The 13387-nt window shown below is 45.6% G+C and overlaps 3 protein-coding genes across 5 annotated transcripts in view; 1 reads left to right on the top strand and 2 right to left on the bottom strand.

The window, feature by feature from the left end:
* Window positions 1-1723: 1723 nt before the first annotated feature.
* Window positions 1724-3786, top strand: irak1bp1 (interleukin-1 receptor-associated kinase 1 binding protein 1; the record flags this gene model as incomplete). The annotated part of the gene is made up of 4 exons (XM_079753912.1): window positions 1724-1977; window positions 2400-2481; window positions 2890-3020; window positions 3507-3786. 4 exons carry the CDS (start codon window positions 1724-1726, stop codon window positions 3784-3786), a joined length of 747 nt encoding a protein of 248 aa, XP_079610038.1.
* Window positions 3787-3881: 95 nt separating this feature from the next.
* LOC307088087 (uncharacterized protein) lies at window positions 3882-8113 on the bottom strand. Of its 3 annotated transcripts, none has more exons than XM_079753879.1 (7): window positions 7968-8113; window positions 6807-6956; window positions 6547-6636; window positions 6312-6406; window positions 5854-6014; window positions 5000-5116; window positions 3882-4480 (listed from the first exon to the last, which is right to left on the bottom strand). In XM_079753879.1, exons 2-7 carry the CDS (start codon window positions 6929-6931, stop codon window positions 4352-4354), a joined length of 717 nt encoding a protein of 238 aa, XP_079610005.1. In that variant the 5' UTR covers window positions 6932-6956; window positions 7968-8113; the 3' UTR covers window positions 3882-4351. The 3 variants fall into 3 exon arrangements, with proteins under 3 accessions (XP_079610005.1, XP_079610004.1, XP_079610006.1); XM_079753878.1 differs by lacking the exon at window positions 7968-8113 and adding an exon at window positions 7325-7489; XM_079753880.1 differs by lacking the exon at window positions 7968-8113 and adding an exon at window positions 7131-7194.
* Window positions 8114-8990: 877 nt separating this feature from the next.
* phip (PHIP subunit of CUL4-Ring ligase complex) overlaps window positions 8991-13387 on the bottom strand; it is a 45279-nt gene continuing 40882 nt past the window's right edge. Inside the window, 1 exon segment of the mRNA XM_079754235.1 lies at window positions 8991-12917. Coding sequence (XP_079610361.1) covers window positions 12025-12917 — 893 coding nt within the window. The 3' untranslated portion in view covers window positions 8991-12024.

Below are 13387 nucleotides of genomic sequence, written 5' to 3'. Positions count from 1 at the left end.
TAATCTGGAACTTTCACCTGATGAATTTCTGGTATTTATTCAAGCCAAACACCTGCAGGTCCAACCGACACCCCTAAAATGAGGTGATGACAGTGATGCAAATTTGTGTGGATTATATTTAAAAGCTTTCATATGCATAATAAGAACTGCACCCACAAACAGAGAAAGAATGTGTGATAGTCAGAGACCCCACTTCCTTTGGCTGTGCATTTCCTTTTGACTCTATATCCTACAGACAGTAATAGATTGAGTTTTAACACCATTGACCTAAATGTCCAATATTCGTTGGAAATATAAAAACAGTAGCCTAATAAGTCATCCTAACAATAACACCTTAATAAATGCAATTGATCTTGAGATTTTTACCTTATAATATTCATTTTTCACAAATACATAGCAATGTTCTACACTGGTGTTGTCCCCTGTCAGCGTCTCTGTTGGAGGGAGCTTCATACGGCGGGAAGGGAAACCAGACACAATAACAACAAATAGTGCCTTGCATTTCTAGGTTATTAATAAAAAGCACATTTCACAATTTACTTGTCGAGCAAACCAAACAAACTGTTTATACTAGAGGCATAAGTAGGCGAACAGAGCTGATGAGTGCTATCGGCGCCCAGCGTTTAGATAGAAAATAAAACAGCCGCATTTGTTGATCTAAATGTATTGGGGGCTTTCATTTTTTTGTTTAGTAATACATTACGTTAGGCTATTATTTTTATTTTTTATAAAACATATTAAGAATTGTAAAATAATTTAAGAGGCCATCGAACGGCCTAACTTTAATGGAAACCTTTGATTTTCGAAAATAAAATCTGGTTTAAACCTTCGTTTATTTGTTTGTAAGTTCATTGTACAATATACTAATTCTATAAATTAATATTAATAGATATTTATATTAGTGATTTTTTAAAGTGAGTGTTTTATCTAGCCTACTAAATCTAAAGATGTCCCCCTTCAGTTAATATTATGTATGTATCATTTCGAATATTATAGTCTTATATAGTTATTAGTATAGTATTATATAGTTTTAGTCGACTTGAATTTTTGTTTTTTGTTTTTTTTGATAAGCACTCTAATATTACTCCAATAAACGTATTATTATTATTATTATTATTATTATTATTATTATTATTATTATTATTATTATTATTATTATTATCATTATTATTATTATTATTATTATTATTACTTAGAATAATAATACTAATATTATTTTTATATATTCACCCAGTGGTAGAGTAGGTTGTGGCATTACCTTTAGTAATTACAATTGTTGCATTTGAAAACTTGACATAATTTTGATAACGTGTAGGCCTACTAATTTCAAGCAAGGAGAGGCCTGTATGCTCTCCTTAATAGGCCTATTACCAGGTTATGAGGTTGCTTCAAAAGCTTGGACTGCCACCTAATGGCGACAAGCAGCAGTAGTTTTCAAACTCACGGATGAGCTGGGTTTCCCATTGCTCTGTTTCGTGTATTATTATTGACTATTATCCCCATGCTTTGCAGAATGCTCAATAAGTCTCGGCTTGGTAAACTTATAACCGGAGCATTGCCTCCCACCTAGTGGCCAAACAAAGTAAAAACGCTTCCCTTGAGAACAAACGACTCGCCGTCGTTGTAGTCCCTAGTGAACAATAATAAAACTACACTTCCCTTCACACCACCATCATCCATTGTATCACCATAGCAGCAGAAGTTGGCTTGGGCTGCTACCGCCATGGACAACCAGAACCGAGTTTGTTTTGACTCTGGGGATTCTGCTCCCCATAGACAGAGAGAGCTTGTCTCGCCTTCCGCTCCCCCACAGAGAGGTCCTAGAGTGAGAGAGGTCCAGGTTACCGGATTCGCGGAAGATTCTCGCCAGGCGGACCGTGTGACTCTGAGCATCCGAGTGAGCAGCAGCAAGGAGTCGGTCAGCGATGCCAGCAGCAGCGTGGCCCGCCGACTTGAATACATACAACAAACACTTAGGTGCACTTTACTTTACTTTACTTTATACGTTTTATTGATCATCTAAACCCGATGTTCTAGACTACTGGACGCCTGGTCTGAGTTTGCTGGTAAGACCAGGACTTTTCTGTTCTTACCAGACGAAAGTATGGTCTCATTCTCATTCCAAAAGTGATTCCCTTTTATGTTTAACCTTAAGCACTTTTATTTAGTTCGTCTCACTGTGAGTCGCCTTCTTAAATCAATGTTGTGCGAGCCTAATTTAGGCCTGCCTGGTACCCTGTTCACCCAAATCTAGATCTAGTCAGCATCTTTGACCGATTGAGTCTACAAGCCGCGCTTCAGTCTACTCCGAGGGATCGGTGAAGCCCCATTCATGAATTCTTGGTCCTTTATCAACGTGTGCTTCCCAGCCGTTATAACATTGTTCTCATCATTTTCAGACAACATGTTGTCAAAGAAGAAGAGGTGTCTGTGAAGAGGAGTATCCATCGGGAGAATGGCGTGTATCATATGCAGGCAGAGGTGAGGGGTTGGTCTTAATATATTGTAATCAGAACCCCTTACTTGAAGAGGGTCCATCCGGGAATATTGGGCGTTAAAAGTCTCTTTATCCTTGAGCAACATGCCAAACTCCTATCTGCTCCTAAATAACAAATGAAGGTGCTGAATGCTACGTTGAAGAGAGTTGTGAAACGATGAAGAGAGTGCAGGATTTTGAAATGTAGATGTTATTGACAGGCAACGTTGATTCCCTGAACAAATCAGAGAAGAGATGTGCGCGGATGATCAGAACTTCGCCCGAAGCTCTCTTAAATCGAAATGGTCTCACAAAGAGGCAAGCCGAACTATTCCATTCATAACAAACTGCACTCATATTAAATGACAGCTCTTGAATGGTCCCCCCATGTCCTGGCCTGGTTGGCCACACAGGCTGCGGTGGATTTCTCAGACTTCCAGACGATGGACAGAGTTTGCTGCGTTCTGCTGGAGAAGCTGGATAAAAGCGTCTCCATAGGAACGCCTCGGTTCCACCACAGCAAAGAGTCCCTCAGTGATCTCAGGTAATAACAAACTTATATTAATACATGAATCAGTTAATATACACTGTCGGTCATTTTATTACATAGAAACCCCACTCTGTAAAATAAACCACTATTTGTATTGTCATATTTATCATAATTTGACATTCAATGAAACATCCAACAGTTTCTGTTCCTTCATGACAAATTATCACTATTTGCTTATTCTAAATCATCATTCAATGGACCGTTTTGTCATTGGATGTAGTTTCTGTGATTATGCAACTGTGGATTTTCTTGTTAGTTAGATACACATAAGTGATCACTATCTCTAAGTCCTTCCTGTAACACACGCAAAAATACATCAATGCTGTCTTTGATTTGCAACCATGAAGTTACAAGCAGTGAATGTTTGATATTTTCCACTCAAAAAATGTCAATCCATTATCCCTCCATCCCACCAATCTAACTCCCAGCCACCACATGCTTGTCCGTAACATTCCTCCTGCGTGTCTCTGCGTCCTGTAGATGCACGGTGTGTCTGGAGGCGGTTGAAAACGCCCAGCGAAAGGCCAGTGACCTGAGCCGCCTGCTGGGGCAGACTCTGGGGCCCCCCCTGGTGGTCAGAGAGGAGGAGACGCGCGAGTGGAGGAGCCCAGAGGAAGGGGATGAAGAACAGGAGGAGGACGGGGTCAAGAGAGAGGGGGAGGCCGCCCGTTCTGTGACCCACCGTCAGACTGTGGCGTGGGCGTCGGCGCGGGTGTCGGCCACCTTCACGTTCCTGGACAAGGCCCGGAAGAAACACTGAACACGTTCATTCACCATCGCCATTTTCATATATATATATACATATATATATATGAAGTCTGGAAGAAGGATTCTATTTTTGTAGAATAAATTGTATTTTATTGCACAGTTGTTATTGTATCAGTCTGCAGATCATTTTTTAAGTACCCCTTAGTTTGACCTCAAGGTACCCGGTATTAAAAATACTGCTCACTTAGAGTGCAGAAAAAAAAAGATCTATCTTCATTACACTCATTGCTTCTCATGGACATTCCAGTTAACCTTTGAACATCTGTTCTTCTTCTCTGCTAAACACATTACTCATTGGTAGTCAAACTCTGTCGAAACTCTGACATACTAGCTCCCAAACCCTTAATCAGTCTTCGAATCTTACAAGATTCTGTGCAAAATATTTTTGCAGCCAAGGGTGAAAGTGTAAAGACATTCGGTGACGCATCCAAAAGAACCGCAGTCCTCGTGGGACACCAACAGTGCATCACACGGTTATCTGCAAACCACACGTATGTGTGTGTGTTTGCATGCAAGCACATACACACAAATAGCTGCATGACAGTATATACACCACTTCAATGGAGCCATGGCTCTTCTTCGTCCTCTTCCTCGTCGTCGGGGTACTGCTCTCTGAGCCAGCTCTGCATGACGAACTGTTTGCCGTTGAAGTGGGTGAAGTACTTCTCCAATGTGGGGATCATCAGCTGCAGGGAGAAATGGACGTCAAAGATGAGATTTTTTGTTCTGAACTGGGTGCCGCCTCGACTGTGTATCATGTCGAGGAATCTGCTTTTGTGCTTAAGCTCTTGTATCAGCAGAATGCATCAGGCAAAGTGTCTTGTATTTTGGGGTTGTGACTTCCTGCCAAAAGACACAAGGTTCGATCCCCAATGTCTAACTCTAGGCTTTGGATCACACACAAGCATAGTCTTTCGCTAAATTACTATTATTTAAAGGCGCTGTAAGTGATATTGTCGTTTTGGCTATCTTCCTGCTTAAACAAACAACTATCGCCTACACAGCCTTTAATTCAAATTAATGAACCTGATGATTCAAAACAAAACTATTGAAGTGTGTTAACAGCTAAGCGTATCAGGCCAATATTCGGTGTGTGTGTGTGTGTGTGTGTGTGTGTGTGTGTGTGTGTGTGTGTGTGTGTGTGTGTGTGTGTGTGTGTGTGTGTGTGTGTGTGTGTGTGTGTGTATCGGTTCAACAGTGCCTACCTCCACATCAGTGATGTGCTCCAGCTGTGTTTGAGGGAGGTAAGCTATCATGACAGAACTAGCTCCTGGGACGCTGAACAGAACCTTGTAGTGGGGCGTCTGGAATGCTTTGGTCTCCTGCACGTACACACACATAGGCAAACACACAGACACGCGGTCAGCAACACAGCGTTACACACATGCACAACAACAGGTACGACATCACATTTGCACATTGACACGCACTAAGCCACATGAGTATCTAAATACACACATATGCAAAATGTATGAGTGGGTCACCTAGGTTACCCATGGAGGCTGTCGCTGAAGTAAGCAAAACATTTAACGATGAGACTAGTTGAGGTGAGGAGGTTGCATATGTTATGTGTCATATGTTCATTTTGACACATCATCGCATTATAAAGATCAACAGGCTTTGGCTGGCATCGTTTAGAACCTAGCCTGACATCACCAGACCAATTGAAAAGACCTACAAACAATCAGACTAAGGAAACTTGTGACACATCAGCCATCTTGGTTGTTCAGCTCCTCTGTACAGAAAATGTGTCAATCCCGCCACTTTATCGGATAAACCGCTGTGATTGGCCCAAACTGGGCCAGGTCTGCTGGAAATCTGTTTGAACAGGAGGGGGGCCAGACATACAGTACAACATATACCAGAGGAAAGGAAGCATGAGCTGGCAAATTTGTCTGGTTCCCAGCCTACTCAAGAGTCAGAACCGACCCCAGCATAGCTAAGTGTTCGGTGCTATCCCAACGCAGACATACAACTCAACCTTGAGAACAGTGTTGATTACAGCGTCTTGATAAATACAGTGCTGTACCGTTCAGGCGGTGGCTTCAGCTGGACTCACCTCATGGTCGGAGTACACTTTGTTGACCCACTCCAGGGGGGCCCGGAGCTCAGCATCCCAGCCTATCACCACGCCGACCATGTTACCCTTCCTCTCCCTCACCACCTCGCCCACCCGCAGGAAGACGAAGGGTGGGCGGGGGCTACGCACGGCCCTAGAGGCTGAGAAGGAGCTTCTTAGAAAAGGAGGAAACGGACCCAAAGGCCTCAATGTTTACAGTTGGGTCTGTTAAAGGGGAAGTGAGAGTGTGTGTGTGTGTGTGTGTGTGTGTGTGTGTGTGTGTGTGTGTGTGTGTGTGTGTGTGTGTGTGTGGGGGGGGGGGGGGGGGGGGGAGGGGTTTCTCTCTATCACTTTATTTGTCTGGCTGAAAAAGATATGAACTATATTAATAAGTTGATTGAAATGCTAATATCCTATTTCCCTCAGGTATACCCTGTTCCCATTTTAGACTCACAAACCTCCAAAAAAGCCCTGATCATTGTCCAACATCATCCATTCAGGAATAGCAGACTCCGGTGGGACCGGGCCTTCCTCCCCTAAACCAATCAGAGACCTGCAAGACATTAAATTTAATCATTATTTTAGTAATTCATATGTATTTATTCCAGTTTCCAACGGACATTCAGGTAGGCCCAATGAGTGTTTGGTTTAATTTAGTGCTGAGACGAAAGGGTTCTGGGTTCACGCAAGCACCTGACTTTAGACGTGTGCTCGTGCACCCATTCGCTCCACGCCGTGCTGTTGAGGTATGACGCCTTCCATTCTCTCCAGATCCCACGCAACCTACGACATTAGCATGGTTACAATCCAAATATTTACACACACACACACACACACACACACACACACACACACAAAGTGAAACAGAAAGAGTGCTAGAAACAATAGCCTACTATGTGAACTTTATTATTCTTATAGCAGACTATGAATAAATAACACTTTGTTGAACTTACCGCGCGATTGCGTGGAAGCGCTGCGCCACCGTCGACCCGCTCCAGCGCGAGATCAAATACTGGGCGGGAAGGGCAGAGAGGAGCAGCGCAATATGCAGCATTGTGGTGGCCGCGATCTGCGGCATCTTTCATCTCACCTCAGATACAGGCCTGAGACAGACAAGGCGCAAAGAACCTATTCTTTAAAAAACCTATAACATATTAATGGAAAAAACAACACTTGTTTGGCGCGTCTGCTTGTATAGACTTCCTGAACCATACTTTGGGATAACAGAGAAAGTAAAAAAAAAAATCAAAAATGCTTAAAGCATACTTCAATGTTACCTTAAATTGATTGCGATCGTTATTGAGTAGGAACAGCAGGCCGCCTAACTACATGTCATGTCAGCACACTACATGCCTTACTTCCCCATCAGTTGTGGTGGCGCAGTTTTGTCCAACCCAACCGGCATGCAGTTTTACTGCCTGCTCTGACAACGCGTCGGACTACATGGACGAGCGCAAGTCAGCTTGCTTACCTTTAGTAATGGTCTGCTCTCATCAAACCAGTCGCATTCACCCAGTCCAATTACAGCTCAACCTGTGTGGACTAAAGTTTCTTTGAGGGGTTTGTTTGACGTCGCTGTACACTCGTCAGTTACGAGTTTCACTTCACTGCATTTACATACACTCTCAGTGCCTTGACACGGACACCTGTGCAGGACTTTCGCAAATATTGCCATGCTGGTCGTCAGGCCAATCATCGCGGCCCACGAGCAGCGGCGCGGCCTCTCGCTCATCGACACGTCCTCGCGCCCACATCGTGTCACTCCCAGCACGCGTTTATACGCAGTAGCGCTTCGACAACACCAGGTGATGCTATTGGTCACGTCCGGTTAGAATGAATCACAAAAGGACGTCTAAATGAGGATACAGTTTCAGTAGCCTGTTCTTCCACCAACTCTGAAGATCAAGACCGAGTAGAAATGGCACAACAATTTTTTATTGTCTTGAAATATAAGAGTGAGTTACGGCACAATCTGAAAAACCAAAATACACCCACTACTGTTGGAACACTTACACACAAACTCACAGCGAGGTTTTAATATACAATCCTTACTGTGCTAGAGGAATGATTGGCAGTCATGGAAGCACTCCCCCACGTGACACATTTGAACATACCTCGCTCCAGGTGGTGGTGGTGGTGGGGTCGGGGGCTGGTCCTCATTAATTGTCACACAAGTTTCTCCACCAATCACAACGAAGTTCAATCGCAAAGCCATTAATGAAGAACGGCCATGCATTTCATTGTCTGTCAGAGACAGAGACAGAAAGGGAGAGAGAGAGAGAGAGAGAGAGAGAGAGAAAGAGTGTGCGTGTGTATGGCTGTCTATTTTAAAGTCACCTGACCATTCATCCCATATCGTCTTACTTAGCTGCTCCATCTAAACAAGGAAGGAATAGTCAAACCCAAATAGAGGTGTCACTGGCTTTGAAGGCTTAACCCTGGTTTAACCCCGCCTGCCGTTCTTTATTAAGACATAGGAACCACATGCCTGTCAGACAATGATGTGCAGTTAGAAATAACGTGGGTGAATATAAGTGACTTGTTAATGTCTTCAATGACTTGCCAGGTTGAATAAAGAATACATTGAAACAATTTAATGGCGCTTTTCAAGACACCAAAAGCAATTTGACGTCATGGATATTGGTGTGTGCGTGTGTGTATTTGTGTGTATGTGCACTCACACACAAACGTTCCAGAATGTTTAACATACTGTCTGGTTTGAGTAAAGCTATACTTAAATCGGAACAAAATCATAATATTTTGTATAGATTCGGCTGAAGCCACATCATCATCCACTCCAGACTGAATATTAGCGTCTTTCGCTTCTCATTGACTAGAATACACCTTTTGGGTTTTTCGTTGCAAATGTCGACTCCATTAACATAGTCGTTGTAGGAAAAACAAACAGATCTTTATAGATGCGATAAATCCTCCGCAGCAGTTTGTTTCACATCATATTTTTTTTTTTTTATCAACCTATAAGTATCATTCCAGCACAATAAAATCCACCCAACATATATAGTTACACACATAGTGACTATTTATGGCAGGGAAAGAGACAGGATCAAAACAACAGTCGACTTGTTCCAGAATGGAAGGACCCCCCCACCTCCCCCCGGTACCCCCCTGACCCACTCACGAGCAGGGACATTCAGATAGATCCAGAAGAAAAGGAACAAAAATAATCAAATAAAACACATTCATAAGCCATGTTTCCAAAAATAACATCAGTGACCAGCGACATCATTTGGCATTATATAAATCCCCTACCAAACGTAACGATAACAAACGGATGACATTTATATAGTTGATAATATGTGACATGACTAGACTAATAATAAGCCAAGTGGATGCACAGGAAGTGGCCCCATAACGACATAATTCTGTCCTCCGAGGGTTAAAACACAAAAAGGGCAGAGTGGTACGTTACACTATGAAATATTGTGATAGGAGTCTAAATACAGCCTGGGATTTTGGTTACCTTAATTCTGTGGCAATGCTTGAATGCCATTAAGTGACAGAAATGTATGTAATATTCTCAGTCTTTTTGTTCACCTCAAGTTTTAATTACGTGGATTGAATAGTTAAAACCCAAATATTCAGCAAGATTACCAAGTTGAAAGGATGGTGTCACACACATAGTTTGACTGTTTGTCATCGCCACTGTGCAATCTCTATCCGCAGTGAAAACAATGGATGAATGCTCTGTTTTACATTAAAAAAACAAAGACACAATGACAGATTTGCAGCTACAGGGAGCAATTCACAAGTATCTCTGTTTAACTATATCAGTCTCTTCTGTTCATTATAGTGTTCACTCCAATTTGAGAATTCTGCCCGTTCTTGAATTTAATTAAAACAACACAACCAGAATGTTGGTAAAGACTAAAAAGAAGAAAGTGATGCTTCACCAGCCAAGGCACACATCAGAAAAATCAATACCCAGGCTTTCTTCTATGCATCAAGCGCCTCCAATCCAAATCCAGTTCGATCCAGCTAAATCTGGCTCGATCCAGTTTTGTTCAGATTTAGGTGTGTGAAAGTGCTAGAACATGCACAATGGAATTGTGTGTGTGTGTGTGTGTGTGTGTGTACGTCTGTGTCTGTATGTGTGTATGTGTGTGTGCATGTGTGATCACTGTAGAAACATTAAACGCACAATGTTATAGTTTGCGAACTGTTTAAAACTCAACTTGTTTTAAAATGTACACGTTCACTCTTTAAAAACTGAACCGGACACCCCCGGCACCTGCAGTGCTGTACCGTGGGTATAAACTAACGATAGGTTGGTTATAATTGGATTATATAGCAACGTGAATAATGGTTTGTTTACAACAACAGTAAAATCTTTTTCTTGACTGTTATAAATACATTTCTTTGAGAAGTTTCACAACAATCAAACTTTATGCCACTGTTTGTACGCCAAAAGTGAACGACACTCAGTTGTGTTACACACGCATACGCTCACTCACACGGACACTTCCACACACACACTTCCACACACACACGCACACATACACACACAAACACGCCATGCAAGCATGCATACATACACACACACACACACACAAACACACACACACACACACTCATCCAATTCTCACGCAAGCACAGCACACACACCCCATATTCAAGTGCGTGCACACACATGCACACGCACACACACACGCGCACACGCACACCCACACAAACAGGGACAAAAGGCACAAGGTATTGCTAATGTTGGACATTGGAACATGTCTGTACAGACATATAGATGAAGCTCTCACCATGCATCGCGTTCTCCTCATCAATGTAATAAAACAACACAAAAAACATTAAGTCACCGCCTCTTTCCCTCTATGGTTGACGTGCAGGAACAAAGAAATAACACACACCCACACTCACTCATTCACACTCACTCACTCACTGGGAGAGTAAACAGAACCTACAGATCTACGGTACCCATCGAGGCACGCCCATTTGGTATTTCAGCACAAAACAGTCACACTAGGGTCGGACGGGCCCGACCCCTCTTGCTGACACGTAAGACTTTCGAAACGGAGAGAGAGAGAGACAACGAACATCACGTACAAATCGTACAAAAAGCAAAAACATTTTTTTTAATATATATATATATATATACAGTGGGGTAAAAAAGTATTTAGTCAGCCACCAATTGTGCAAGTTCTCCCACTTAAAAAGACGAGAGAGGCCTGTAATTTTCATCATAGGTATACCAAATACTTATTTTCCACCATAATTTGCAAATAAATTCCTTAAAAATCAGACAGCGATTTTCTAGATTTTTTTTTTCATTTTATCTCTCATAGCTGAGGTATACCTATGATGAAAATTACAGGCCTCTCTCATCTTTTTAAGTGGGAGAACTTGCACAATTGGTGGCTGACTTAATACTTTTTTGCCCCACTGTATATATATATATATATATATATATATATATATATATCAAAAAGACGCCCGTGTGATTACAGAAGGAGAGTCCGAAGTCCGTTTTCCACACGTCTATCACAGCGTGTCGACCGACGGCGGGACAACGCCATTCCTGGTTGTGTCTACGTTGCCTCTTCATGGCTCGGCGGCTGGTACACGTTACCGTATTCCTTAGACCTTACAGCGCACTTATTCCGTCTCCGGGAAAGTCCTCACAAGTCTGGACGTCGATACCTCGCCCGCACGCACACCTAGTGCTCTCCGCAGTTCGGTTTTTCAAGTACTAAAGCTGTTTATCTCCGACTAGTTCTTCCCGAGGATTTGACACAGATGGCATCGCCGGGCGCCCACGAGGAGTGGTTGACTGAAACGGGGTGACTGAAGTCACGTGACCCTCAGCAGCGAAACTCAGGGTTTGCTCGCCCCGATAGGATCCAACATGGACCAATAGCGCGGGAGGAATCCGACGACCAAACTCTTTGTCACACAGTCGGAAGGGGTGGTCGACTCTACCGACTCCGTTCTGGGCGTGTTTAGATGCAGGCACACACACATACGCACGCACGCACACACAAAAGTAGGGTAAACAACCAGCATGTCTCCACATCTCTGTCCCCTGTCGCCTCCATCCGAAACCCCCCATGCGTCTCTGCACTGTGCCTTGCAGGTTGGTTGGATCCTTATATCCTGTGTGACTGTTCCATTACAGAGGCCAATGAGGTGACCAGCCATTCAGGTTTACCAGCCAATCAGGTTGGCCTTAGCCTTCTCTGTGAGTTTGCGGACACGCCCCTTGGAGGAGGTCCCGAAGGTGATGGACGAGTCCTCGAACAGCAGCTGTCTCTGCTCCTCCTCCGAGTCCTCCTCCATGTAGAAGGCCGACCGTCGCCCCTGGTTACGCGTGCGCATGGACCCCCTGCCGCCGTCGCCCTCTTCTCCCTCCTCCCCTTCCTCCTCATCCCCCTCCCCTTCCTCTTCGTCATCGCCTCCCTCCTCCTCCTCCTCCTCCTCCACCTCCTCCACCTCCGCCCCTCCCCTCCGAGACTCTCTCCGCAGGGCGCGGGGCGTGGCGGTCTGGGCTGGGGGCGTGGTCTCCTCGTTGGCCCGCCTGCTGCTCCGCCTCCTCCCGAGCGGGGAGGAGTCGGGCGGCGGCTCCGCCGGGGACGGGGCCACCTCCTCGGGCCGCACCAGCCGGGGCCGGCCGCGGCGCCGGGGGGTGGCGGGCGCCGTCCCGGGCCCCGACGGCACGGCCGCCGACGAGGTGCCGCCCTCCTCGCCCGTCGACTGGTCGGGCTCCTCCTCCTCCTCCTCCTCCTCCTCTTCCTCCTCCTCCTCCTCCTCCTCGGGGGAGGAGCTGCGATGGCCGCTCCTCCGCCGTAGCTCCGCCAGCTCCTGCTTGCTCTTGCGGCCCCTCTTCTTGCCGGGGGGCCGACCCCGTGGCCGGGGGGAGCTGGCGGGCGACACGGCGGTGACCTCCGGCGCGGGGCTCGCCGGCGCCTCGGGCCGCGGCCGCCGGCCCCGCCGGCCCACGCCTGCGGTCACGTGACCGCTGCCACCGCTGTCCCGGCTGTGGCCGTTGAGGTGCACCGTGCCGACGGCCGGGGTCCGGGAGGGGGTCCGGGTGGGGGAGGCTGCGGGCAGAGAGGAGAAGGGATGGTTGTTAGTTCAGAGGATGGAGCCCGTTGAAGCATGAACACACTCATGCCATTCTAAAGGCTTGGTTATGGTCCACGTCGACGCAACGCAAGGGGGTTTACGGACCCATGACGTCCCTGCGGACCCTCCGTGCGTCCACCGCAAGGGGCTGACGTGCACCTCAAAAAATTGTAAACATGTAACCTGTCCCTTGTAAATGTAACCGCAGCAGCAAGGGCTGTGATTGGTCCGCTCACTAAAGCCCAACGCAGAACCAAGACAGGTTCACGACTGCGTGGAAGCGTCCGCGGGGTCGCTGCGTCGACGTGGAACCATAACTGAGCCTTTAGCGTGGTACGAGAACCACGTTTCGGGGTGAAACTTGGGGGTCTGGGTCAAAGCTGGCGTATATACGTGTTGTTCACGTCCATTTCAGGGAATCTGCATCGGGGGCCCCTCCATCATG

Source organism: Pollachius pollachius, assembly GCF_949987615.1.
Source record: "Pollachius pollachius genome assembly, chromosome: 16".
Taxonomy (NCBI): Eukaryota; Metazoa; Chordata; class Actinopteri; order Gadiformes; family Gadidae; genus Pollachius; species Pollachius pollachius.
Note: the sequence above shows the minus strand (reverse complement) of the source record. Positions and strands in the feature narration are given on the sequence as shown.

Coding starts and splice junctions, on each gene's coding strand:
- LOC307088087 (XM_079753879.1), bottom strand. CDS start 6,931: ATGCCGCAGATCGCGGCCACCACAATGCTGCATATTGCGCTGCTCCTC. Junction 6,407..6,546: donor GAGCACACGTCTAAAGTCAG/GTGCTTGCGTGA, acceptor AATGTCTTGCAG/GTCTCTGATTGGTTTAGGGG. Junction 6,015..6,311: donor TGATCAGGGCTTTTTTGGAG/GTTTGTGAGTCT, acceptor GCTCCTTCTCAG/CCTCTAGGGCCGTGCGTAGC.